Here is a 26,758-nt window from a genome sequence, read left to right on the forward strand (position 1 = left end):
AAACCCAATATGGCATCATACACGCGTGATAGACACGCGCATAAACGTGGAATGTGTGTGTTTATCTCCCACCCCCCGTTTCCCCTTCAGCTCATTTTCATTTTAATGGGCATAGCGATTTGGTGTATGGAGATTGTCAAAGGTCGCTTTCGTTCTCTTTATTCTACACAGCGCAGAGCACACACATATGCCACACAAAAGACCGTCTGAAAACATACATAGGAACCATGACTGGTTTACAACATCATCAAGGGTGGTGGGAGCGTATGCAAGTGTCGGCGTCCAAGTTGTTGTGGAACAAACGCGAGGTTGATGGTTACCGGTTGCCTTGGATACCACTTTCTTCACACAAGTCGCTGCAGCGAATGGATATATCATTTACGCATATCAGCCGTGGTGGCGTGGCATATTAACTACGTTGATTGTGGAACATTCAAAATGAGATCGAATGGAAAGTAAAAAAAACAAGCGGTGTCAATCATTTGTGTCAAAGAAGGAGTGTAAGTATCTATCAAAGAAGTCGTTCACCAACGTACATAGTAAACAAGCTACGACCCAGTCAAGAGGTAAAAAGGTGGTGCATACAGTATTAAGTATAGACCAAAAAGCTTCTTGTCTTGCGCTGAATCTCTTCCTTTTTCTTTTTTCTTTTCAAACATGTCAAACGACGCTGACCAGGTAAATTTGATTGCCCATTTAACTTTACAGTGACTAATACACAGACATAGTCTTCTCCAGTAAAAAGGCTCTCGCAAGTGTGCATCGACGCTGCCCATCAAATGGTGTTATTTGCCGATTTGCTCGGTGAAATGCCAGCACAACTTGCGGGAAAGAAGTCAAGACAACCAAGAGCACCGGATATGCCCAAGTATCCAAAGTCATCCTATATTTTGTTCAGTGATGATCACCGCCAAGAAACCAGGAAGGAGACAAAAAGTGGTAAAGCCAGTGATGTTGTGACGTTGCTTGCTCAAAAATGGAACGCGCTTAGTGATGCAGAAAAGCAGGTATGTACTACGTGTGGGGTACCGAGATGTGATCTTGACCATTTTCATAGCCCTACATCATCAAGGCCAAGGAAGAAAGGAAACGCTATGAAATGGAGATGGAGGCACACTGCGCAAAGTTGGCCGCCGAGAGTCTAGGTGGAGAGCCTGTTGCTACAACAACAGCAACCTCATCCAATGATGACAGCTCGCATAAGAGTGATGGCGATGATCAATCCACAAATGACGATGGTGATGATTCCTCGGATAATGGTGATAGTAGTGATGACGATGATACCGATGATGATGATACCTCGTCCAGTGAGACCGATACAGAATCAAGCGACACGGGCTCATCAGCAAGCCAAATTATCGAAGCACCTCAGCAGGTCCCACCACCCCAAAACGTCACTAACCCAAAGGATGCTGCTGCCAAAATGAAGGAATCCGTTGTTAAGCCCACCGAAAAGGCCACGCAACTTGTCATAAACAAGGACATTGTCAAGCACAATATCGCTTCCAAGCAACTTGACAAGGGGAAGCAACCTGCCAAACCCATTGAAAAGCAACCTACCAAGCCCAATGAAAATCAATCTGCCAAATCCATCGAAAAGCAGCCTGCCAAACCCATTGAAAATCAATTTGCCAGATCCATCGAAAAGCAGCTTGCTAAATACATTGAAAAGCACTTTACCAAGCCTACTGGAAAGCGTTCCCACGAGAGCAGCAAACGCCCCAGTGCTAGCACTTCCTATGATCCACAATCTAGCAAGGCGAAAAAGCCAAAGCAATTCAGACATTAGTTTTGCTACTCTCGTTTCTTATCTTTACTTGACCGTACAATCACGTCTCACAATTTGTATCACCATTATGATTAGCCCTTTGCATATCAATGAAACTTTTTATCCCATTGACAATGGTGATGAGTGTATTTAATGAAGGCGTTGTGTCAAGTGAAAAGTCCATTCACTGCATAAGTGATTCACGACAACAAACGCGCAGTCCCAATAAGTAAAGCATAGAAAGGTTGAAAAAGTAGTCCAAATCATCATGATCAGGGTTCTTTTGTGTATGAAAAATTACTTTTTACATTTCGCAATGAGGAGGAGCAGTGATGCTACAACACGCGTGTTTGACTTTAATTTGATGAAGAAATATGAGAGGGAGATTGTGGCGGTGTGTACATGCGCAGTTAAAGTACGTAAGACCATGCGGGGAAGCAACTTTTCTCTCTCCTCTCCTCTTTTTGCTATCCACTTCCACACCACCACCACCACCACCATGCCAGCACAATCGTGGGAGGATCTCGTTAGCACTTTGGAATCTGCTCAACGTTCAGGATCGCACGCACCTGTAATACGCCATGCTACTTCAACCTACGACCATTTGCTTGCGAAGCTTGTGAAGATACTGGAGATTCGAGTGCGTTCCTTTGTCGAGATAGGAGAGTTTGAGAAGGCACAAGAAGACGCAACGAAGATCCAGCAATGGAAACCAGAGTCAGTGGATGGATATCTTTTATCGGGCAACATTTACGCACAATATGGCTATCACCGCAAGGCCATGGATGTATACAACAAGGGGCTAGCTTCCGTATCAACATCCAATCCAGATTATCAGCGGCTTGTTCAAACAAAGTCTGCATCGGTAGAGCAAAGCGACAAAACTATCGACTTTATCAAACGGCTCCCGCTCGAACCTGTCGCCAACATTTTAAGGATGGTCGTGAATGATGAGCCTTTCGATTGTGCCAACACACCTCTTTTGCATGTATCAAAGACATGGAATGAAAAGATTCTTCAGCTAGTCCCATTGCATTTCAGAATCACCGACGCGAGCTGTCTTGACGATGGAAATGATTTGATCACTTATGAGTCCAATGTCCAATCACTGGATTTTCTGTACAGCGTCATGTATTACAAGCGGTTGTTCAAGAAAGCAACCTTTTCTAATCTTAAGCGTTTATATCTCGAAGGTAAATGTAGACTTGTTTTGTTTTATGGCATGGGACTAATCGATGTTGAATCGTCCCTAGATCTCGGCCCACAGTTGAAAAATGTATTAGCCAAATTGGTCCGCTACTATGGTAGAAAACTCGAGCAATTGGTTATCGAAGCTGCTGTGTCAAGGAGGGGTGACTCTATTTTGGATTTGGATTGCATCAGAGTAGCGTGTCCCAAATTGATATCGTTCACTTGTCGGGGCGCAGCCAAGATGGATATTGCATTTGAGAACAAGAACCAGTGGTCATCGTTACGATCATTGGCGATTCACGTGGAGCTTACCAATTCATCACAAAGCATCATCGATATGTTTGAACGATTGCCCTATATCGAGGATCTTTCATTATCTTCATTCGTATCATCCCGCACTTTGGTTGAGACGGTGCCTTGGTGTCCTTACTTGCGTTATTTGGCACTGGGTCCAGAGACCATCTTACCAACAACCTACGTGGATCGAAGCAAAGTGGGTCTTCAAGTACTCGATTTGTCCATCACAGAAACATCTCATGTGCTTGAGTTGTACAGTACCAAGGATATTGCATCGATTTTACATGCGCATGCCAGCACACTTGTAGCATGCCGGTTGCATTTGCTTGATCTTCGTCCCCAGCCAGAGGGTTTACAATTGGATGCGGATATCTGTTTTGAGCGGCTGGTACGATTCGATTCTATACCCATGGAAAGTCCCCATCATATCGCTATCACGGATTGGATCATTACTCGAGCACCCAATCTCCAAGAGGTTCACCTGGATCCAAGTGCCATCAATGAAAACATTATTCAAGCCTTGATTCATCGCCAACGACTCCATACGCTCAATGTGCGGGTGAATCCTGATCACGTGCCCCTTTTACAAACTTTGGCTGCCCATCATCGAGACTTGGGTGCTCAATCATCATCCTTGACCACACTCGAGCTTTGCATTACTGAATCCTGGGAAGAGATCGTGGATGATTTGCTTTCAATCTCTCAATTGCCTTGCATCAAGACTCTCAAGCTGAATATTTCTGGTGTTTCAGATCGCACATTGGCTCGTTTTATCAACGCATTCGCAACCACATCACCGCAATTAGAATGCTTCAAGTTAATCTCCAGTGATCCTAATTGGGTATTTTACGAAACGTTGGCCGAATTATCCCAGTTCCCGAACCTCAGACACTTGATGCTCGAAGGTTACAACTTTAAGGATGGTATCAGGTCTTCACTGCAATGTCGTCACTTGCAAACGATAGAGCTTTGTACTCATGATGCTCCATCCATGCGTGTGGCTTCATCATTGAAAGATGTGTTCCCATTCTTAAAGGTGTCACCTAGACGACAATCAATTGTGGAGGAAACCGAGGTACAAGGATAAATGCATTGTAGCATTCATGGATACATTTTCTCCTGTTTAGGGTAGTGGAATCGATCTTAGTCTTGTTGAATAAAGTTTATTGCATGTATAGGATATGAAGCTACGTCAAGTGCTATGTATGATAGTTGCATTAATTTCGTCGATCCTATTTATGTGGTACCAATCCGGACTATTGGTGTTAAAAAAGAACAACGTTCCATGCAAAGTGGTAGTTCTCTCCTCTACAATGACCATACAAGACTTGCAAGAGCTCGGCCAACTGCCCACCATTGTCGCCTCGCATGGTGATGCACCCACTGTCATTACCAAAGCAACAAGTCGAATTCACCAATGCAATGACACGGAGGACATGGACCAACTAGTCAGCTTACTGGAGACCCGTTCAAAAGCGTTGGCACTATGCGCTTCGTTTGACGCAGCTTTACGTGACGCAGCCATCATTCAGTCGTTGGACACGTCGTCTGCTATCGGCTACCAGTGTGCTGGGGATGTTTATGTGCAACAAGGACGACAGCTTGCAGCCATCAATGAATACACTAAAGGACTTGAGAATATGGCCGTTCCTCATCCACAGCTGGAGAGATCAATACGTGTAGCCAAGAAGCATTTGAGCAAAAAGATGGATCTCGTTAGCTTATTACCTGAAGAAGTGGTGGTGATCAACATCATACCGAGAGTGATGGGAGACGGGCCATTGTATTCATCCAAACCATGTCCTTATTTGCATGTGTGCCGCGTATGGCGAGAACGAGTCCTTCAATACGATTGCCTTTCTTTCAAAATATCAAACGGCAATAAAGAAAGCGACGTTGCACATGAAATCCAACAACATGCTGAGGTTATTCGTTTTGCACCTTTTATTGAATCGTTGCACGTGGGTCAGAAGCATGGAAAGGGACCATGGCATATTCTTTCACAAGCGAACTTTTGCTCTTTAAGAAAGCTATACATCAAAGGCAAGCGGCATCTCCTGGTTTGATATAATAGATCTTGACGTATTAACATGTACCATTATTAGGTGACGCATTTGATTGGCATGATCAAGGACCACTTTCTGCTTTACGAATGAATGGTAATGGGTTGACACATTTGGAGATTGACATATGGCACGGGATGACGATGAGATTTGAGGATATTTTGGAAATGTGCCCAAACTTGGTATCATGCACACTTGGCGGCGGTGTTGCCTTGGATACGTCGTCTTTATGCAACCATGTATATCCAAAATTGGTCCATCTTGCGATACGCAATCTCTACGTTACGCTTCCTCAAGAAAGCCTAGAGGCCATCTACAAGACATTCCCTTCGCTGACCAAACTGCTCGCTAAACCTGCTATTGATACAAGGCCGCTTGCATTGATTCACCAATATTGTCCACGGCTGCAATGGGTTAATCTTCAAAGTGGCTTCCTCCTCCCTCTTATTGGACACGTCGATGGTATTCGCCATGCATTGATCCTTCAATTTCGTCGCCAATGTTATATGGAGGATGTGGTGTCACTTGTCCGTGCTCATGCTGAACAACTCGAACTACTCAACTTGATGGTGAGATCGATGGCTGATGATGTTGCTATATCGATCCAAAATGATATTCAATTTCCTCAATTGGTTCAACTGGCTCTCCATACCACTGAGCACCACCATGCTGGATTTTCTACCTGGGTGATCTCGAATGCGCCAAATCTACGTTATGTCAGGTTGATAGCTTCAGCCGTTCAATCAAAAGCCCTGGATTGCTTAATCTCCTTGCAACATTTGAACCGCCTGGAACTCCGTTTCGAACCAGACTCATGTGACGAGAATTATCACCAAGCATTGGAAAAGCTGTTACAACATCACGCTCATCTGGGAGCTAGGTCGAATTTGGAAAGGCTTTCTTTATTCAATGTTCTACCATCATCATCGTCATCTCCTGACTCTGTGATTCCATCATGGTTATATCCTGTCGCCCATCTCTCTCGCCTGAGAATATTTGCATTGATGACCCAATTCGATATGGATGCGAGCTTTGTATCGTTTATGGAAGCATTGGCTACAAATTGTGCCGCGTTGGAAGAAATTGAGGTGACATGCGATCACGGCTTGGTGGCGGAAGGTGTATTTTCTCCATTGCAACGACTCAAGCATCTCAAGTCTATTGCCATTTACTGCAACAGTCTACCGGAACATGATGTTCTGCAATTGCAAAATTGCCCTGTCTTGGAATGCCTGTCAATTGATATGCCGGGTAACGCGGTGAGCCAAAGTACAAAAGATACGCTTTCGGCCAGCATAAAAGAAGTGTGTATTACATGATAGATGTCTATCTAGATTTTAGCAGTGATAATCAAGTGCCTTGATAATATTAAACTATGAGCTTTCACGTATAGTCATTCCTCCCATAACATTGAACCACGGGCTGGCTTTTTCATCGTAATGGTGGTAGCTTTGAAGCGTTTAATATCCGATGATTCACGACAGAGCAGTCCATGCACGGGCAATGAAGATTCACTTGTAGCACATTATCAAATACTTGACCCAAATTGTCTGCTTCAGACAATACGAATTGCCGAGCTTTCTCTGAGACATCGATTTTTGAATAGTCATGGAAACTCATGTCATTACCTCCGTACGTTTCATAGACAACATGGTCGAGATATGCAAGAAAATGCTTCCATACGACATCAGGGTTGTCCTGTCGTGGAACATCAACACCAAGAATACCAAGGATACCATACACGTAGTCTACTGCCAGGTAGCATGATCGTTTCGATGACCTGAGATGGTTAAAGAATATGACAAGGGGCTCCAGGTGACCTCCAAGACTAGCATTCGAACGCACCTCATCCTTTACAACCAATGGCGTATTCAAGAGCATATCACCTTGAAGAGACGAGCCAGCAACATGAGTATGCTGTTTGATCAATGCATATCCATACTTACCCAGTTGTAGTTTTCTCATTTGAAAATGATAATAAATGAGCGATTCCAGCAACACGGTGCTTGTATCATCATAGGTGTCAGATATTTCAGAAAGTAATACAACACAAGAGGGAAGTAGCGCTTCTTGCAAGGTCCATACACGCTTGAACCAACGACTGGCATCAATATTGCGTCCATGTTGCCATGCTTCCTTTATGAGATGCTGACTAGTAGTAACTGCTGGTTCCTTTTCCACTTGCTCACCATGAAGAGCATGATCCAATTGATTCTTCCTGTCAGGTGTGAAGTATTCGATATCTTCAGCTGGACAATCAATCATGGCAAAGCATTTCTTGCAGCGCCTATAAACCCCGCTCATGATCACTGGTGGCGTATCCGATCTGCTGCACAGCACATCAATCCACCAATACCCAGGATTCGCTTTTAGCAAGCTAAGCAGTGTCTCTCGTTTTTCAGGACGCATAGGGATAGGTTCGACTGTGATACCTTCTTCATCAATAATGAAATCACTCACGTCCCACAGGTTCTCGCCGGGTTTGGTATCCCACAGATGCGATAATGTATAAAAGTTTTGCTCGAGAAAAGAGGTCTGTTGATGCTTCGAGGGAGTAAAAAGGGTCATCTTGCGTTGTTCGTTGGCACTAGGAACATACAAAAAGCGGATATCTGGATGCCTGAATATCTCTCCTAATGTCCATTGCTGTTTAAACTCGATCTTCTCATTGGACGTGCCAGCCAGCGAGCTGTATGCCTTGCATATCATTAGCTTATTTTCAATGCTCGGATGGATTGTGGGATTATACCTTCACTAACGCTTGCATGTTGAATGAAAGGAAAGAAAAAGGGGGCAATGTATTTACACTTTTGTTCTCGTTGTCCCAAGCCTGCTGACGGGTGTAACCCGAATTGTGTAACTTTGATTCTTCCAACATGTGAAGCGGTTGCAGCGCATACCTCAATTGTGGATAGATTATTCGTGGCTGACTACTCAGTCAATGATTTAAATCCATTACGCATAGTAATACGTTGATCAGCCTATATAGTTAACAACAACGCACTTTTCATATTGCCCCCACCGCTGCTGCGACCCCATTTAGATTGGCTCAATGTTATTTGTGTAGCATTTATGCGCGGCTGATTATTTTATAATAGGAAGCTTTGTATGAACTATGAACGATCGCTTCGTCAGTGCACGATTTTAGCATGCGTATAGAAAGTTTAATTGATCAAGAAAAAAATCGCTCAGGGAATAGGAGGTACAAATATAAGCTATGACTACTTGGCGCGGATAAAGCATCAATCACTGATGGATGGGCTGTGGTAGCATCAAAGTGCGGTGTTGGTGTCAAAGCGCATCATGCCGAACCATACTCTTCCACAATGACCGTATCAGCACTATCAGACTTGCAAGACCTTCTTCAACCTCCACCCATTGCCGCCTCGTATCGTGATGCAGCCACTGTCATTAGTAGAGCAACAAGTCGAATTCAGCAATGTCTTGACACAAACGACATGGACCAACTAGTCAGCTTGCTTGAGGATCGTGCACGACAATTGGCCTTGGTCGCTTCGTTTGACACCGCTTTACGTGACGCAGCCGTCATTCAATCGTTGGACCCGTCGTCTGCTATCGGCTATCAGTGTGCTGGGGATGTTTATATACAACAAGGACGACAGCTTGCAGCTATCAATGAATACACCAAAGGACTTGAGAATATGGCCGTTCCTGATCCACAGCTGGAGAGATCAATACGCGTTGCCAAGGAGCATTTGAGCAAAAAGATGGATCCTGTTAGCTTATTACCTGAAGAAGTCGTGGCGACCAATATCATACCGAGATTGATGAGAGACGAGCGGTTGCATTCATCCAAACCATGTCCCTATTTGTATGTTTCCCGGATATGGCGAGAGCGGGTTCTTCAATACGATTGCCTTTCTTTTTGGTTGTCAACGAGATCACCACATGACGCTGACAAGGACGTGGCTGATCAAGTGCAGCATGCTGAATTGATCCGCTTTGCACCATTCATCAAGAAACTTTACATGAAACTAGAAAGCAATCATGATCCATGTCATATCCTCGAACAAGCGACTTTTAGGAGTGTAAGAATGCTTTACGTCAAAGGCAAGTAAAATAAAATCTATATGGATAAAGATAGAATGATCACTAATAATGCTTCAATAGATAAGCAAAGAAATGCTCGCGACTTTGGACCTTTATCTATCATACAAGTGATCGGCCATGGATTGACGCATTTGGATATGGATACTCGATACGAGATGGAAATCAATTTGGAAGATTTGATGGGAACATGTCCAAACCTTGTATCAAGCAGACTCGGCTCCGAGGTTTTATTGAATACGGCATCCCTGGTCAACAATCATGTATACCCAAAGATGATCCATTTCGAGATACGGAACCAGCGGACCACCCTTTCTCAAGAGAATCTTGAAGCCATGTTCAAAGCCTTCCCTTCATTGATCAAGCTCAGAGCAACACATGGTAAAGGCACAAGATCACTTTCGTTGATCCATCGATATTGCCCACGAATACAATGGATTGAATACAATGGTGCACCCTATGCGCCTGCCGAGCCTCCTCCTTATCCAAGTGACCATCATGATAATGACCATCCTAACGCAATCATTCTTCGTTCCAATGTCAAGTTTCATATGGATGATGTGGTCTCCGGTGTTCGTTCGCATGCTGACACTCTTGAGTTTTTCGACTTTGTGGGGAGATTTGATGGTGGCATGCCGAGTAATATGGATCACACACCCGTTCATTTTCCTCGACTGATACAATTCGGGCTCTACAGCAGGAGGCGCTATGACGTTCGATTTTCTTGTTGGATGCTTTCGAATTCGCCTAATTTGGAATTTGCCAGATTGAGAGCTTCCGGTGTTCTTTCTGAGACACTCGATTGCTTGCGATCATCGCGTCATTTGAAGCGATTACAAATTGCACTATCTCCACGACCAGCTCAAGACGATTATCATCAGGCATTGGAACGGTTTTTTCAGCATCATGTTAAACTCGGCAAGACATCGAGCTTGGAAACCTTATCCTTGTACAGCATTCCTCCACCATCATCGAATGATGACACTGTGCCTGTTCTTGCCTCTTGGCTATTGTCTGTCGCCCACCTCTCACGTCTCAAGTCTCTCACGCTACATGTGGAATTCGATATGGATGCCAGCTTTTTGCCGTTTATGAATGCATTATCGCAACATTGTCATATCCTGGAATTTATCGATTTGTGCTGCTTTGAGTATTCGGTGGAAGAAGGGTCGCTTTCTCCATTGCAGCGCCTCAGAAATCTCAAGCATGTAGGAATTCACGCAAGGACTCTACCTGAAGAAGACATTCTGCACTTCCAAAATTTTCCTGCCTTAAAGCAGCTATACGTTTCCACCAACATGTTGAGCCAGAATACACAGGATACGCTTTTAGCCAGCATCGAAAAAGTAGTCATCAAATGCACGACATACACTACCACCGCTGTTTGATCTTCTTAAACCTTGAACACAGAACAATAAATTCATTTTTCCAATTGACAATGCTTCTAGTGATCCTTTCTTTGAGACGGATAGTATGCTGAAGATATTGCACTAATGTCATCATCCGCCGTATAAACTTCATCGGAGATCATGCAAGGGATAAGGCACCCCATCTTCGTTTTGTTATCATCGTCGACATCCTCACGTGTTTACAAGTACATACTTGCTCTTGGCTATCTTTATGTGATTGACGCCGATAGGCTTCATGTCTTGTAGGCCCGTCATCTTGTCATCCATACCATAGCAATATGCAAATATGGATCATCAGTCGAACGCTACATATGTAAATGCAACATGAAGGATCCACAAATATGCCGGATTTCAATATGCTCTGTGAGCATTGCATTCAGGGGCACCACCCAGTGAACGGATTTCCGTATGTCATGCCGAACTAACCTTGAAATCCCGAGAGCCCTCCGTGACCCCTGACCAGTAGTGCATCAATCCGTTTTTAAAGGGAATCCATATAAATAATGTATCCATGGTGCTTATAACTTTTTCGATTATCCAACTATGCACAAGATCCCTTTGCTAGCCATTATCTTTTCGGCACTGGTTTTGAACGTCTTTGTTACCGCTTACGGTGTCAAGGCCGATGTACCCTACTGCAATGATTGCCCCCTTATTAAAGACGAGAAGGAGCGATTTAAGTGCTTTTCATATTGCAACCGGCATCAGTGATAGAAAGCTCTCCTCGTTTACAATACAAACGTAGTTGCCGAAATCCTTCCCATATAATAAATGAACATCATGCCCAAGCTTAATCCCCGTAGTTATTGGTGGCTAGATGCTAACATGCTGTATATTCTCATATGGGATTTAAGAACAGCAGGGGTGAGCTGCTTCACACGTAATCGGGAACACTGCAACTGTCTGAGTGCTCTACACAAGATGTAAGGGACACTAAAGAAACGGGAAAAGTCGGGACACAATCCCAGCGAATGGGTTACATGTCAAAAAGTCTATTAACCAAATATGGATGTTAAGGAATAACCCGCTCGGAGAAAGCGAAGATGGGAAATGTATACACAAAAGAAATGAAATACAGCGAGTGGGGAAGAGGAAGATATATGCTAAAGTATGCGAGGAGGGAGAAGATGACTATACATTTTGATTGTTGGCAGCCACCATGGCAATGATGGCAGCACCAAGTCCAGACCCATCCTTTGCCAAATCAAATCGAATCTTGTTGACCGCCTCTTGACCAAATAATTCCTGCATCGCCTGCCGAATGTTGGTTTCATAGTTGGGATACTTCTCAAACAAGGATCCATCAATAGCCACGACCACGTCTTGTCCAATACGGCCAATGTGTGAAAGAACACCACTAAGACCACATGCTGCCAACCGTGCTGCTCGTGTGCCGACCCAATCACAAATCAATTTTACCATCTTTCGATCCGTCAAGGTGGTGGATGGGATTTTCATGGTTGATTCCAGGATATCTTTGGTACGAACCAGATCCTCAGTGTCATCTTCCTCAATCATGGATACATAGGCGGTATCAAAAGCCCATTGAGTGTTGAAGATGGGTGACGATTCACCATTAAAGAGTAAAAGGCGATCCACCAACATGAGCATGGCGTTGCGACTAATCTCTCCAAGGTACATGCCGGCTACCATCTTTTCAAAGAATTGCTGGTTGACGTTGCGAGATTCACGATTGATCTTGTTGTCATAAGGAGTCATTGGCAATACACGGCGTTCACAATCAAATGCTCCCCATTCCATATTGACCACCATTTCAGTGTCCTTGCATGTCTCATCCCATTTCTTGATCTTGTCAATTTTTTCATAATAACCTACATGTAAATGAGTAAACCTGATCCAGTATATGGGATCCTTTTTTCCATACTTACAGGCATTGGATCCAGTTCCCATGATAACACCCATTGCAGTCTCGGGATAACGATATGCGTGTGCCAACAACGTACCAACGGTATCATTCACAATCTGGATTGGAAGAATAGCTGTGTTACGCACCTGATGACCATATATGGGAAATAGTAAAAAGTCCACACCCCCACTTTCCCGAGACTTACAGCAGCAATGTGAACCGACACACCACGACGATCTAAAGCTTCTTGTAACATGAGAGCAGCATCACGATCCACAGCATTCTTGCAAGAAAATCCCTTGGTCCACTGCTTGAGGACACCTCGATTGATGGCGGTTTGTAGCACCGGGAATGAAAAAGTGTATCCAAGTTCAAGACGCTTATCCTTGAGTGATTCACGTTGTTGAATAAAGGTCTCGATGGATTCAGCCATAAAGTCGCAAAGATCCGTCATTTCTCCTGTTTTGAGTTCATCGCTGATTCGAAACTTTTCTTGTTCAATCCTATGTTGTCCTCCTTGGCCAAGCAGCTCGACAAGACACACGCGTAGATTGGTACCGCCCAAATCAAGAGCGAGATATTGACCCGTCTCGTTACCAGTAGGCCGTCCACTGACATAGCTTGGAATCATAGCCACTAGAAGAATAGTGTTAGTATCGTTGTAATAAAAGCATTGTCTTGTAGTCTTTTTTTATTACCAGTAGCACCATAATGATCAAGACCTTTACGCATCTCTTCCATAAACTGCTTGACAATCAGTTGCAGCTGACCGGTAGTCACCTCCAGCTCTTGAGCCAAAGTGTTGAGTGCCTCATGTTGTGCATCAGTAGCACCTTCAACTTGATACTTGAAAGGAACACCATTAGCCACGGTCATGTTGAGAATAAAGGAAGGAGGAAGAAAAAGGTGGGTGGGGTTCAAGGCCGGGACATTGCCGTTTTGGAATCGGTTGGTGGGTAGCTTTGTGCAACAAGCAAACGTGAACAAGTGTGTGCGACCCAACGTACTTTGGAGATTCGCCACCTCCAATGATACCATGACGTCCCGATATAATAGCATCGATCAACTGTACGACCTGCATGGGACGTTGTCAACGTTTAGAGTAGAAGATCAATCATGAGCCTTGTTCTGTATTACTCTTGATCCCTTACTTCTGATTAATATAATATGGTTCCTCAAACATGCAAACAAGGGATAATGACAATGATCCAATCTACCACAGTTGTCTTGCTACATGCGAATCCAGTTTTACTTTTCGCCTTCTTTTTCTTCAATACAGCAGCACACTCCCTTTCATCCGTCAGCTAGAAGATAACGATCAGTGGCGAGTATGCTGGTCTATAAAAGATCTCACCTATGCGACAAGTTCATTAAATCCCCAATAACCATGTCAATAATTTGTTACCTACGTGTTGCGTGACGCCGGCTAACCACGTAGTTGAGCTCAACAGCAACAGTCGAGGTCGCAATTTTGTCATGCTTAACCACACAGGGGTTTGAAAGAACCTTTTGGATCAGCAACCAGCTTGCATATGGTTACTTGTTAGGCACAACATCATGCATGATGGCTAAAATGCTGATTGGAAATATACATCTTTACCTTTGCACTGCTTGTAGATATAGACCATGGTCGTGGCTCTGAACAACATGGCACAGCAAGAGAAAATAAGCAGCTTGAATGATGTCGTTATATGTTGTTAATACATGTGTCTGTGTGCCCTCCACCCGACTTTGTACTTGTGTAGCTCATATGCAGGCCATGCAGCACAATAGGGAGGTTGTAGGCGTAAAGAATGCTGATGATGCTGCATAATTATGCTTTGGGGGTCAACAAAAGAAGTCCATTCTGTGACCGGCGATTGTTGCTGATCGTTGAACGATTCGTAAAGACCTCTATTATTATAAACAAACATTGTGCATCAACCTTTCTTAAAAGCCTTGACAACTTCTTAAAAAGAGGTTAATACCAAAATATCGTTTCATGCATCTCCTATCTTTTACGCCACGAGCATCTTGGATCTTAACATTTAGCATCATACAACGTCAACGCGTATAGTATAAATATTTCACGTTCTATGTGTGTGCTATAGTACATTCATCTTACTCCTCACTATCGACATGATGATGATTCATCAAGAACGCCCTCGCTGTTTCCCCAAGCTGCTGTTATGTCTTTGTATGCTGCTTTTATCTACAATACTACTTCCCTCCGTGGCTGCTGTTAGCGTGAAAACTGTCAATTCCAAGCAAGAGGCTTTAACCGTGTGCGGTAACAATGAAGGAGCTTATGAACGAGTCATTCCTTTGTACAAGGATAAGGATGGCAATGACGTGTTTTACTCTTGCGCGTATTCAAAGGAGCGTCCATCCGAGTTCAACAGAAGCAAGCCATGTGACTCAAACGCATTTGGCAAGAAGGAAGGTCCGGTTACAAGTGTTTACTATGAGTGCGATAATGGGAAACTGCAATTGCTATTGTGTACCGGCCCCAATGCAGGAGGTTGCCGTGATCCTTTCGCTCCACCTCCCAAAATGAATTTTCCTTCAATGGGTTACGATTTTTGAAATAAAATCTTCTCGGTACCGTTTTAGTGACAATGAAGACCATTGATCCCAATGTAGCTGGATCTAAATTTACAAATCTAAACCAGGATGCATCGCTATAAATGTCACTGAAGCTATTTGTCAGTGTATATAGAGTGCATGGGCGACCATGATCATCATAAAGCTTATCTCATCCATCTTAGCCATCCCTGATCCCACATGGCCTTCCTTTTCTCTTTCCCATTTTGCAACCTTCGATAGAATAATCCGTAAACATCATCATATGAAACAAAGGTTTTTCATTGTTTAAAGAGATTAAGCTGAACATGACATACACACAATGAATGAAGGGGAATACAAAAGAAAGAATAAAAAACAATTTACAACTTGCTATCACCATGAGCCGAGTTGAGCTCAACAGCAGCAGCCGAGATGGCGATTTCGTCACGTTCAACGACACGGGTTTGGAAAATGACCTTGCCACCTTCCTTCCACATTTGAGTCTCCAAAGTCTCACCAGGGAAAACGTGCTTGGCGAAACGAGCCTTAATGCTCTTGAAAGTAGCAGGATCATTGTTACCGAAAGCCTTGAGGACATGCTTGGCAGAGATACCAAAGGAGCACAAGCCGTGAAGAATAGGCACATCAAATCCACCAATAGCAGACATTTGAGGATCAATGTGAAGAGGGTTGTAATCACCGGACAAGCGGTAAAGGGCAGCTTGATCCTCACTGGTCTTTTCACGAATGACAGTATCAGGCTTACGGTTGGGAGGAGTGTTGGGAGCAGAAGCAGCGCCACGATCAGCACCCTTCTTGGGACCACCAAAGTCACCCGATCCACGGATGAACAAAGTGAATTGGTTCTCAAAGACAACTTCTCCAGATTCATCCTTGCTGGAAACACCCAATACAACAGAAGCACCCTTGCCCTTGTCAGTGATCTCAACAATACGAGCCTCCGAAGTCAATGTGCCGCTGGTAGGAATAGGCTTCTTAAGTTCAAGATATTGCTCACCGTGCAACAACATCATCTAAACATTCCAACAGCCATTAGTCAATACATCCATATCCATATATCCATCCCAAATACTTACGGGGTTGAAGTTGGGCAAAATGTCACCAAAAGGCAAATCGTTCATGAGAGAGAAGGAAGGAATGACACCAAAGGAAGGCAAAGTAGAAAAGTCACCATCATTCTCATAGACAAACTTGAGATCGGTACGCTTGCAGCCGACACCCAAAGCATACAAGATGACTTCACGTTCGCCATAGGTAAAGACATGGGGCTCAAATTGTACCTTCTTGGCCTTATCCAAGACTTCATTACCAGTGGATTCCTCCTCTTCTTCATCAACATTGGAAAAGTTCTCCATGAAGCCTTGGAAGGAGTCTTGGGTGGTTTCAGGGTTGGTGGCACGGCCATCTTCGAAATCACAGATACGGGACCAAGCAGCAGCGACTTGTTCAGGAGAAAGAGGGCGGTTGGCAGGGAAACCAACACCACCAGTGCGTTGCCAGCGAACCTTGGCAATCCAACCACTGCCGACTTCAAAGATGCTACCAGTTTCCTCAGTCTCGGAATGAGCCAAGTAACCAATGAGAGGAGCAACATATTCAGGCTTGAAAGCTTCGACCATTTCAGGAGGCATGATAGTGGCAGTCATACGGGTACCAGCGTTGGGAGCAATGACATTGCACAAGATGTTCTTGCGTTGACCTTCAAGAGCCAAAGTCTTGGTGAGACCGACAATACCCAACTTGGCAGCAGAGTAGTTGGTTTGGCCAAAGTTGCCATACAAGCCAACAGCGGAAGCAGTGTTGATGATACGACCGTACTTTTGCTTCACCATGTGGGGCCAAGCAGCCTTGATGACTAGAAAGTGGATGTAGGTGTAAGTTGGATGACTGCATGAATCATTTATCAATAGACTTACCCTTGTAAGTACCACGCAAATGGACACGTTGCACAAGATCCCAATCTTGATCGCTCATACGGATGAAGGACTTGTCACGCAAGATACCAGCATTGTTGACAATGATATCAATACGACCGAAAGCCTTGAGAGCAGTATCGACAACCTTGTCACCATCCTCAACAGAGTCATAGTTGGCAACGGCCTTACCACCAGCCTTGATGATTTCATCCACCACCAAATCAGCAGCACGAGAGCTGGAGCCTTGACCAGTATGAGACACACCCAAGTCATTGACAACGACAGAGGCACCCAATTTGCCAAGCATCAAAGCATAAGCCTTGCCTAAACCACCACCAGCACCAGTGACAATGGCAACCTATCATGATTGTGTTTAGTCCTTGTGTAAATAAAAAAGAGTACACCCTTTTCTTTTTACCTGGCCATCGAAACGAAGAGGTTCACCCTTGGGGTTAGGACCGGAAGCCTTTGCACGTTCAAGCAAGCCCAAGAAATCGGTATCAGTGATGGAAGCAGGGTATTCGACCTTGTCGAAATTGGTGATTTCATCCCAACGAGCAGCGACAGCAGAAGGATCAAAGGTTTCATCAGCACGGAAGACGCTACCAAGGGAACGTTCCCATCTCAACTTTGCAACAAAGCCACCACCGACTTCAAAGATACCACCGGTCTCTTCAGTGTTTTCATGGCACAAGTAACCAACAACGGGGCAAACGTAATCGGGCTTGAGAGAGGCAAGAACCTCGGGAGGCATAATAGTCTCGGTCCTACATCCGGGGATTGTCATGTGAATTGGTCGATTCGATATGCATGCATGAATAGGATGATGACTTACATTCTGGAAGCAGCCATGGGGGCAATGGTGTTGCTGTGAATGTTGTACTTTGCACCTTCACGGGCCAACGAGTTGCTGAAACTGGCAAGGGCAAGCTTGGCTATCGATATGTGGGAAAATCATGATTAAGAACCATGTGATTATTGCCTGCCCATGCCATTCATTTCATTGACTTTACCTGCACTGTAGTTGGCTTGACCAAAGTTACCATAGAGACCAGCAGCAGAAGCGGTCATGATAATACGGCCATACTTTTGTTCTCTCATGATAGGGAAAGCAGCCTTGGTCATGGCGTAGGAACCTTGGACGTGAACAGCCATAATCAAGTCCCAATCTTGGTCGGTCATGCGAGCGAAGGACTTGTCACGAAGAATGCCGGCATTGTTGATCAAGATATCCACACGACCGAAGGCCTTCATGGCAGTGTCGACAATCTTGTGTCCATCGGTGACAGAATCGTAGTTAGCAACAGCCTTGCCACCAGCCTTGCGAATCTCCTCGACAACGACATCGGCAGCCTTGGAAGAGCTTCCATCGCCAGTGTGAGAGACACCCAAGTCGTTGACGACTACTGCAGCACCTCGAGAGCTGAAAAAGTGAGCATAGGCACGACCGATACCTAGAAGAAAAAAGACGTGTATTCTTTAGTTTCCTTGTTGTTATTGTAAATGACTCGTCATCCTAATACATTACCTCCACCAGCACCAGTGACAATGGCCACTTTGCCATCATAACGAATATCTTGGTTTGCCATAATGTATAATGAATAAAAAGAAGGAGGAGGAGGAGGAAAAGAAACGTGGGGTAAACAAGAATCGTGATGTGTAATGAAATATATTTGGATAGCTCGTGTAACTCAACCTACTTTCACATGGGATGAGCGGCGACGCTGACACAATCGAATTGCCCATGCTAGGCTCACATGTAAATTGCATGTGGGGTAGTCGTTGCCGTCATAGCAGAGGAGATTAGATTCTCTCTTTCTTTTACTTTACATCTATCTTTACTCTCTCACTTTTACATGTTGGATTGAATGAATGACACGTTTGATACTCAATGAACGCGTGTTTGGCGGTGAATGATAATCAATTTATCCAGCTGAATAATCCCAATCATGCTTGAATAGGGTTACACCAATCCCTTTATAAAAAAACGGGATGACAAACAGCCATCTCTGATTTAGCCGGTGTCATATGTTCCTCCCCCACATTCGTTGCCCCTTTCTCTCCGATGATGATGCTATACGTATGAAGATACCCAATTTTATTATGCTTTCAATTTTTCAGTTTGTTGATGTAAATCAGCTACTTGTGCTGCTAAAGCAATCAATGTTTCATTTTGAGTCCTGAGAATATCCGCCAATCCTGCAGGTGATTGGACAACCACTTGATCCAGTTCACGCATTCGATCCTCAATGTCATTGATCGCATTCCGATATTCTGTACACTTTGCATTCAAGCTCTTGACCAAGTCAAAAAAGTAGCGTCGATGAATTGTTGTGCCTCCTTCCATACGTCGACCTTGGTTCTGATGATCCGAGTAGGCTTTGGCAACAGATGCATTTTGTACCTGGTATTCAGTGGATTCAGTCAAAGTCGCAATAGATTGAGCTGTGATATGATGTTGTTCCTTGAGCAGAGTCAAATCTTTGGACATGCGATGCACGGACTGACTCAAATCTCGGATCAATTCCCCATTGGAAGCCAATTGCCGTGTCTCAATTTCTTTGGCCATACGCACTTGTTGATCAATAAACCACCATAAATTATCCAACTCGGTTTGTGCTGCAGCCGGTAATTCTCGATAACGTGTACGCTTCTCAATGCCATCTGGATGAGTGATCTTGGATTCAATCATGGTTTGTTCAGCATCCGTAGGGGTTGGCTTGCCACTAGCAACATGGGTGAGTGAATAATGAACACAAACAAAAAGGAAACAAATATAAACTTACAATACATCCGATGAGGTAGATTGTGATTTAGGAGCAGTGGAGGAAGAAGAAGATGCTTGCGAACTGGGTATCTCGATAGGAGTTGATTCAAGAGGCTTGAATGGATTCACTGGCTTGTTTTCTTTGTCTCCTTCCTTTGTTGTTGTTGTTGTTGTTGTTGTTGTAGTGGCACCCTCCTTTTCATCCTTTTTCTTTTCAGTCGCCTTCTTGTCTCCATCCTGTTGTTGTTCTTTGGCACCAAACGTGAACAAAGGTTTTTTGCTGCTAGTACTGCTGCTGCTTTCACCAACGCTAAAGGTCACCTTTTTGGCTTGTGTACCAGTATTATCAGCACCTTCCAAGGGTCGCTTCTTGCCATCAGATTCTGTAGAGGATGTGCCGGCAGTAGCAGCAGCAGTAGATGTTGTTGTCGTCGTAGCCGTATCACTCGATCCCTTATCCTTGCCCTTGTCTTCAGTAGACGATGATGATGGTGGTTGTAATCGATTGGATGCATCATTCAATCCAGTAGTAGCACGCTTGGCAGCTGGTTGTTCCTCGTCATCTGCATTCCATGATTGGGACAAAGGCGAGTTGCCATGGCGTAACTTGTGGCGTGCACTTTCAGCAGCAGCTGTATCCAATGTCTTGCGCTTTGATCCTGTTGTCACGGGAGCCGCTGTTGTTTCCTCTAATCACCATAGATAAGTCATCCAAAGTAATAAAAACACAAACTCCCTTCCTCTTACCCTTTGAAGTTGATGTTGTCTCACTGGATCCATCTATATCAACCCATGCATCAATACATGATACCCAATACAAAGTCCTTGCAAATTACCTTTTTCTCCTCCTGATGCTGATCCAAATGAAAATGTTGGCATTTTGGGGGCTACTGGTGGCTTTTCAGCTGTAGTGCTTGTAGTTGATGCTGGAGTTCCAAATGAAAATGCAGGCTTGGTGGTAGTAGAAGTAGGAGAAGAAGATGCAGGCTTGTCGGTTGTTGTTGCTGCAGCTCCAAAGTTAAATGTTGGTGCTGCTTTTGTTGATGATGATGTTGTTGTTGTCGTAGCTGTTGTCATAGCAGGAGCTGATTTTTCAGAAGAAGTGGTTGTAGTAGTTGATGTCAATGCAAAAGGCGAAGGACCTTGTTTGGGTGATGTTGATCCAAATGAAAATGCAGGCTTGTCAGCGGCAGCAGGCTTGTCAGTAGTGGACTTTGTCGTGGTGGTCGTAGCAGCTGGTTTTTCTGTTGTAGCAGCAGTACTACCAAAGTTGAAGGATGGTGTTTTGATCATTGTGCTAGGTGATGTTGTTGCTGAGGTTGTCGTGCTACCAATCGAGAATGGCTGGGCCAAACTAGTATCTGTTGCCATGGTACTATCTCCTGTCGTGGTGATTGGTGTTGCACCAGCACCAAATGTGAATCCTCCTGCAACCTTGGGTGATGATGGTGGTTGTTGTGCTGATGCACCAAATGTAAATGTGCTGGCCGTGGGTGATGTGGTGCTACTTGTGCTCGATAATGAAGAACCAAATGCTCCTAATGCAGGTGGAGTGGATGGTGTAGTAGCATTAGCTGGTGCTGCCGGTGTCAAGGAAGGTGAACCAAAGGGTGATGTTGTTGATGTTGTACTTGTTGCACTTGCACCAAAAGGTGATGATGTGGGTGAACCAAACTTGAAAGGTTGTTGTGCTGGTGATGAAGGGGCTGCTGAAGTAGAACTCGTTGCTGGTGCTGACGTTCCAAAACTAGGCGTTGCAGAAGTCGTAGTAGTTGTTGGTGCTGCAGCTCCAAAGGCAGGTGTTGGTGCTGCAGTATTTGAACCAAAAGAAAAGGACGAAGGTGATGAAGGCTGCGATCCTCCACTACCAAATTGAAACGGTGCATTCGACTGCTGCTGTACTCCACTTGCTTGAGATCCAAATACAAAAGGCTGCTGTTGACTTGGCGTCGCTTGAGATGGAGCACTAAATTGAAATCCTGCGCTGCCTGCAGAAGCAGACCGATTAAAGCCTGAAAATGAAGGCTGAGGAGTACCACTAGTACCAGATGCTCCCCCACCAAACGAAGGTGCAACACCTCCAGGTGGTTGAAACGTAAAGTTGGGCATGGGCGCTCCTTGACCACCCATATCGGAAGACGCGCGATTCAACCGTCGTCGAGGCGTGGCAATCTTTCGTCCTGCAATATTTGGATTATTGAACCCTGGTGGTGTGCTATGTATAAAAGAGTGAGCGTGCGTGTCGTTACATAAAGATGCTGTTGTGTATATACCTCATAAGTGTACTTGTATAGTGTGTGTGTGAAAGTGTTTGTGTAGAAAAAGAGAGGAGGCAAACGAGCGGAAATTATTTTGTGTATTGACTGCGTTTGATTCACTGAGCATCATTCTTCAATCAGGTGACATGCACTACTCCTTGGTCAGGTGACCCTCTCTTTTGCACACCCCTATTGCCCATATGTTTGACTTTTGTTGAGGAAACACTCATCCTTGTTGTTTTCAAAGTAGTTTTCCTTTTAAGCATCCTTGATATTCACGCTAAACACCGCATACACAGGATTGACCACCGCGTTCATCATATGACATATAGGCTTTTTGTTGGTTCTTAGTGTAAGCATATCACGTGCAATGTAGTAGTAGTGAAATTAAGTAGTCATTTGATTAAAGAAAGCTACTTCAATTACATCAGAAACAATTTGTAAGGAGTCCGCGATCATATAGAGTATTAGCTAGTAGGTCGACAGCCAACTACATGAAAAAAACCTGGTAAGTATACATCAAGTGGCCTTGTAGGCAATCATCCATACCTCCTGGTTGCCATTGGCAATGCAAAAGACTTGCACAACGCTGTTTGTCATAGTTGAAGATATCACATGCAGGCTGAGGGACACAGCTACCTTGCTGGTGGAGCGTAATTTCTTGACCGAGACGCGCAACATCATTATTCATTAACAGCATTCGCTATATTGCCCAGAGCGGTGACTAAAAACAGCAACCCATCCTTTAGTATCCAGGTCAACATGGTGTCTATTTAAAGTTACTTTTATCCTGGCGTGAAATCCAAGTGCATTTGGATGCTACACAATCAGCTTCTTTGTCACCAGCTTTATTGCATATGCCAGGATCTGTTATTTGCCCGCTAGCTAAACAGGGGAGTGCAAAGTACCAAGCTGTAGAGAGATAAGAGAGAGGATGGTAAGCACATGATAATTGGTGAATCCACCAACCCACACTTGCATCCTTTAAGGTTGTCTTCAGGCACTGTGGTTGTACTGTAAACATCTCGACGTTGCAGCCATCATAGTCTTGCGGTTTACAGGATGCTAATTTTTCAATCTGGCAATCCTGTGCAACCACCAACGAGCCTATTGGAAATAGTAATAACACTTTCATGCAAAGCGGGAAAAGGGGTGCATATGTGAGCAATCAAACACATGCGTAAAGTTGATTGAAGGTATTTGACTATGGTTGGCTTTACACATGGGGCGTCTTTAGCTTTGTAGGTGAATATCAAAGGGATGCTTTAATCATTGCGAAACCATTATGTGGCAAGATCTCCATCATTCACCACCCACGAACATAGGATAAATGATACCTTTCATCTGCAGGATGAAATAGTGTCGTGGGCATAGGGGGTCATTCAAATGTTACGGTGATTTATCTTATGCAGCATAGCAGCAGGGGGATGATCCAAGAGAAGACTGTATTTTGCAATGTGGGGTGATGGTTGTGTAGCTGCCATGGAGTTGGATGCACCAATCGTTAGAATGACAGCAGCATCAGGCATGATGGTCAAGTAGACCATGGATGCACTCTTTCACCACGCGTTGTATATACCCATTTCCTTCCATCCCATATACCAAATCAATATTCATATACACAAGAAGTCGTATGTATTGAAACAAGTTGTTACACGTAAATAAAGCTGCTTCTACATAATGGCCATCTGCTCTCACACGTAAAAAAAGGTCGCAGGGCAGAGTGTGGCAAGTAACTTGAGACAATAGAGTGAAGACCTTGCTAGTAGGAACTGCTGGAAATGAACGTTGTTACGGCTTATCGTGGTAGAGAAGTGTACAAGAGAAGGTGAAGTGTCAAGAAACGCGGGTGCTGTAGAAGAGTGCGTACACGTCATGAAGTTGCCATTCAGTCAAAGACATTCGAATCAAGACAATCGTAGGATTGACATGGTGGGTTGAAGCAGGACAATCGTTTGCAGGCGGTAGTTGTGCTTGAATGAGGCAACGGTTGGGAATGGGAGGAAGAGACAAGACCTGGAAATGATTTTTCTGATGCTGGGATGATGCATCTTTGTTTGAGCGTTGCTCAGTCAAATCCCTTCGGATAAAAAAAAGTTGAAGGGCTGGAGCGGTGGTGGGAGGAATGGGCTATTAGTTCAAAGTTTGCAAGCATTCATCTTGTATCACGTACATACACAAATACAAATAGACTTGTAAATGAGAACATCTGGGAACATGTTGTATGCAGTGGAGCGAGCTGGCATGCATTCGGAACGTTCCGTAAACATCATCTTTGTGTGACAAGGTGATTTCTTTGTTCTCATGCCTATCCCTATTTACGGCAATGCCTACCAGGATGTTGTCTTCTCAATCTCCTCCCCATATTTAACAGCAATCATCATAATCAAAAGCCATCTCGCTGGGCTTATATCGGACTATCTCATCATAAGGATGCCGAGAGATGGATAAAGTGGTAGTGGGGTTGTCTGAGCGCCTTTTTTGATGCTGCAATGGGACGCGTCGTGGATCCTGTTGTCTGCATCCCTGAATTGTTTCTCAGCAATCGATATAAAAACGCACGCACAACAACCTTGTCCATGTGTCAACCTTCTTTTCTTCCTTATCATATGTTTCAACGATACTATGGCAGGTAATAGGGTGGCATCTCGAGATGAAATGTTCAACAAAATAACATCCTCTACACAGAGTTACTCGTGGAATGAGCTTTCAATATCGGATGAGATGCCGTCAACAAGGTGGTTGTATGGCCTTCTACATGTCTACGAATACTGCCCAAAGCGCCTCCTCTGATGAGACAGGACCAACAAAACCGTATGGTAGTGTATCATGTAATATCAACTTTGCAACCCATATCCGCTCACAGGGTACTTTGTAGAGTCGAGATTGGAAAATTTGTACACTAAACATCAAGTGGCTGAATTCTGCAGGGAATCAAGCAGGTAATCTAGGTTGCTATGGTGACAAGCAGCCGTTGCTTTGTTACTTAACTCAAAGGTTCACTTTTCAGGGTTCAGCGGCACATCCTAGTGGACCCTGTTTTTGATAAGGCTATTCAACAATACATATGCACAGAGGATGCGTTTCCCGACTCCTATGAGCAAGCTGCTCGTTGGGTGTATGCTCGTGTGGAAGGACAACTTTTGAATCCACAAGACACTTTGAAATATCCATTATCCCGTCAGGCAAGTGCCATCCAATGATGTACTCCCCTCTGGCTGAGTTGTTGACATTATGCTACATTATGTAGTTCGAGATGACATTAAAGGATATACAGTACGACATGTATTACAGCACACTGGGATTGCTTTGTAGACCTCGTAAAGTCGATGATATAGACAACTTTGACCCCCGGATGGAAGAAGAGCACTTGAATCATTGTCGTTATCTCCTCGAAGATGATAGGTACGTATGAGAGAGACATTCAAGAAGTGGGAGGGGGGATATGACGTATTGACACAATATCACCATGATAGATTTGCACGTCGAGGATACCTCTGTACAGGTGGACGCTTGGAGAGTGAAGCCATCGGCGAAGTCATCCATCATGTGTTTTGCAAAAGTGGTATGGTCAAATTGGAAAAACATGCGCTGGTACCCAAACCGCTTATTGCTTTGGCCTATGTTTTGGTAAGACATTTGCCTATCCATCTCAGCGCTGTATCTAGTGGGACTCAATGTCAATCAATAGATGCGTCATTGTTTCGAATCCATCCTCAATCCGGAACATGGAGATCACAGAGAGATGTTTAAGCAAGAGAACTATTCCATGTGGCTCTATCGCGATACTGTACCAGATGGCTTTCGTGAATTCATCCAGGATATTGATTGGGACGACGTAGAAAACGTGCAAGTGGGAGTCGTTAATCAACCGCCTGTGGAATTTAGAGGAGTCTACTCTTACATTCAGGAGGCTAAAGAAGCCATATGGTCATCATATCCAGATTACGAGGAAAAGTCATAGAACCCAATCATTTATATATAAAGTATTGGCTGGTCCGTGGATAGCTTATCCAAGGACTCTTTCAATCATGGAATTCTCATTTGCTTTCATTCATCACTCACGCAAGATGAAATGATACCTTCCATGTGCTGGATTGAAGTGTGGTGGGCATAGATGGGCATTCAAACGTTACCCTTAGTTTATCTTATGCAATATAGAAGTGGTGGCGTGATCCTAGAGGATTTCGTATTTGCGGAGACAAAGGGGTACACGATAAGCAACTAAAGATGCGTGATGCATTGTCTGCATGCATCCACCTGTTTTACTACACTAATAATGTCCACGGTATAGAGACCAGATTTTCATTCCAATGAAAGGTTCTTTAATAAAGAAATCTGGCTGAGTGAATCGTACAATAATAACAACACACAAAAATCTTGGCTTGTTGGATGATGTTGCCTTTTGATGGCGTAAGTGATTATCAGGCGTAACTGCATACATACGTACGCATAGTACGTATCACTAGGGATGTGACATTGTTTTCAAAGATATATATACAGCCATTATCGGATAATGACGATGCATGTAACCTTATCCTTTTTTCTGGTCATAATGAAGCTTCTTCGTCAAGGATATTATACGCCAT

At 44.1% G+C, this 26,758-nt stretch overlaps 10 protein-coding genes across 10 annotated transcripts; 6 read left to right on the forward strand and 4 right to left on the reverse strand.

The window, feature by feature from the left end:
* Positions 1–657: 657 nt before the first annotated feature.
* Positions 658–1,789, forward strand: O0I10_011622 (uncharacterized protein; the record flags this gene model as incomplete). The annotated part of the gene is made up of 3 exons (XM_058491586.1): positions 658–678; positions 729–1,007; positions 1,058–1,789. 3 exons carry the CDS (start codon positions 658–660, stop codon positions 1,787–1,789), a joined length of 1,032 nt encoding a protein of 343 aa, XP_058337654.1.
* Positions 1,790–2,267: 478 nt separating this feature from the next.
* O0I10_011623 (uncharacterized protein) lies at positions 2,268–4,343 on the forward strand (the record flags this gene model as incomplete). The annotated part of the gene is made up of 2 exons (XM_058491587.1): positions 2,268–2,961; positions 3,022–4,343. 2 exons carry the CDS (start codon positions 2,268–2,270, stop codon positions 4,341–4,343), a joined length of 2,016 nt encoding a protein of 671 aa, XP_058337655.1.
* A 226-nt stretch (positions 4,344–4,569) lies between these two features.
* On the forward strand, positions 4,570–6,638 carry O0I10_011624 (uncharacterized protein; the record flags this gene model as incomplete). The annotated part of the gene is made up of 2 exons (XM_058491588.1): positions 4,570–5,299; positions 5,362–6,638. 2 exons carry the CDS (start codon positions 4,570–4,572, stop codon positions 6,636–6,638), a joined length of 2,007 nt encoding a protein of 668 aa, XP_058337656.1.
* Positions 6,639–6,750: 112 nt separating this feature from the next.
* Positions 6,751–8,086, reverse strand: O0I10_011625 (uncharacterized protein; the record flags this gene model as incomplete). Its single annotated transcript, XM_058491589.1, has 3 exons — positions 6,751–7,205; positions 7,266–8,016; positions 8,069–8,086. The coding sequence occupies 3 exons, from the start codon at positions 8,084–8,086 to the stop codon at positions 6,751–6,753; spliced, it is 1,224 nt and encodes a 407-aa protein (XP_058337657.1).
* A 559-nt stretch (positions 8,087–8,645) lies between these two features.
* On the forward strand, positions 8,646–10,775 carry O0I10_011626 (uncharacterized protein; the record flags this gene model as incomplete). The annotated part of the gene is made up of 2 exons (XM_058491590.1): positions 8,646–9,366; positions 9,451–10,775. The coding sequence occupies 2 exons, from the start codon at positions 8,646–8,648 to the stop codon at positions 10,773–10,775; spliced, it is 2,046 nt and encodes a 681-aa protein (XP_058337658.1).
* Positions 10,776–11,927: 1,152 nt separating this feature from the next.
* O0I10_011627 (uncharacterized protein) lies at positions 11,928–13,539 on the reverse strand (the record flags this gene model as incomplete). Its single annotated transcript, XM_058491591.1, has 4 exons — positions 11,928–12,628; positions 12,686–12,779; positions 12,869–13,299; positions 13,362–13,539. The coding sequence occupies 4 exons, from the start codon at positions 13,537–13,539 to the stop codon at positions 11,928–11,930; spliced, it is 1,404 nt and encodes a 467-aa protein (XP_058337659.1).
* Positions 13,540–15,587: 2,048 nt separating this feature from the next.
* O0I10_011628 (uncharacterized protein) lies at positions 15,588–18,733 on the reverse strand (the record flags this gene model as incomplete). Its single annotated transcript, XM_058491592.1, has 7 exons — positions 15,588–16,241; positions 16,305–17,083; positions 17,145–17,502; positions 17,563–17,911; positions 17,980–18,079; positions 18,158–18,598; positions 18,673–18,733. The coding sequence occupies 7 exons, from the start codon at positions 18,731–18,733 to the stop codon at positions 15,588–15,590; spliced, it is 2,742 nt and encodes a 913-aa protein (XP_058337660.1).
* A 512-nt stretch (positions 18,734–19,245) lies between these two features.
* O0I10_011629 (uncharacterized protein) lies at positions 19,246–22,189 on the reverse strand (the record flags this gene model as incomplete). The annotated part of the gene is made up of 5 exons (XM_058491593.1): positions 19,246–19,870; positions 19,931–20,600; positions 20,659–20,691; positions 20,748–22,126; positions 22,185–22,189. The coding sequence occupies 5 exons, from the start codon at positions 22,187–22,189 to the stop codon at positions 19,246–19,248; spliced, it is 2,712 nt and encodes a 903-aa protein (XP_058337661.1).
* A 2,589-nt stretch (positions 22,190–24,778) lies between these two features.
* Positions 24,779–25,372, forward strand: O0I10_011630 (uncharacterized protein; the record flags this gene model as incomplete). The annotated part of the gene is made up of 4 exons (XM_058491594.1): positions 24,779–24,801; positions 24,858–24,988; positions 25,048–25,111; positions 25,180–25,372. The coding sequence occupies 4 exons, from the start codon at positions 24,779–24,781 to the stop codon at positions 25,370–25,372; spliced, it is 411 nt and encodes a 136-aa protein (XP_058337662.1).
* Positions 25,373–25,452: 80 nt separating this feature from the next.
* Positions 25,453–26,133, forward strand: O0I10_011631 (uncharacterized protein; the record flags this gene model as incomplete). Its single annotated transcript, XM_058491595.1, has 3 exons — positions 25,453–25,574; positions 25,646–25,799; positions 25,861–26,133. The coding sequence occupies 3 exons, from the start codon at positions 25,453–25,455 to the stop codon at positions 26,131–26,133; spliced, it is 549 nt and encodes a 182-aa protein (XP_058337663.1).
* Between the last annotated feature and the right edge of the window lie 625 nt (positions 26,134–26,758).

Source organism: Lichtheimia ornata (assembly GCF_029851405.1).
Source record: "Lichtheimia ornata isolate CBS 291.66 chromosome Unknown scaffold00095, whole genome shotgun sequence".
Taxonomy (NCBI): domain Eukaryota; kingdom Fungi; phylum Mucoromycota; class Mucoromycetes; order Mucorales; family Lichtheimiaceae; genus Lichtheimia; species Lichtheimia ornata.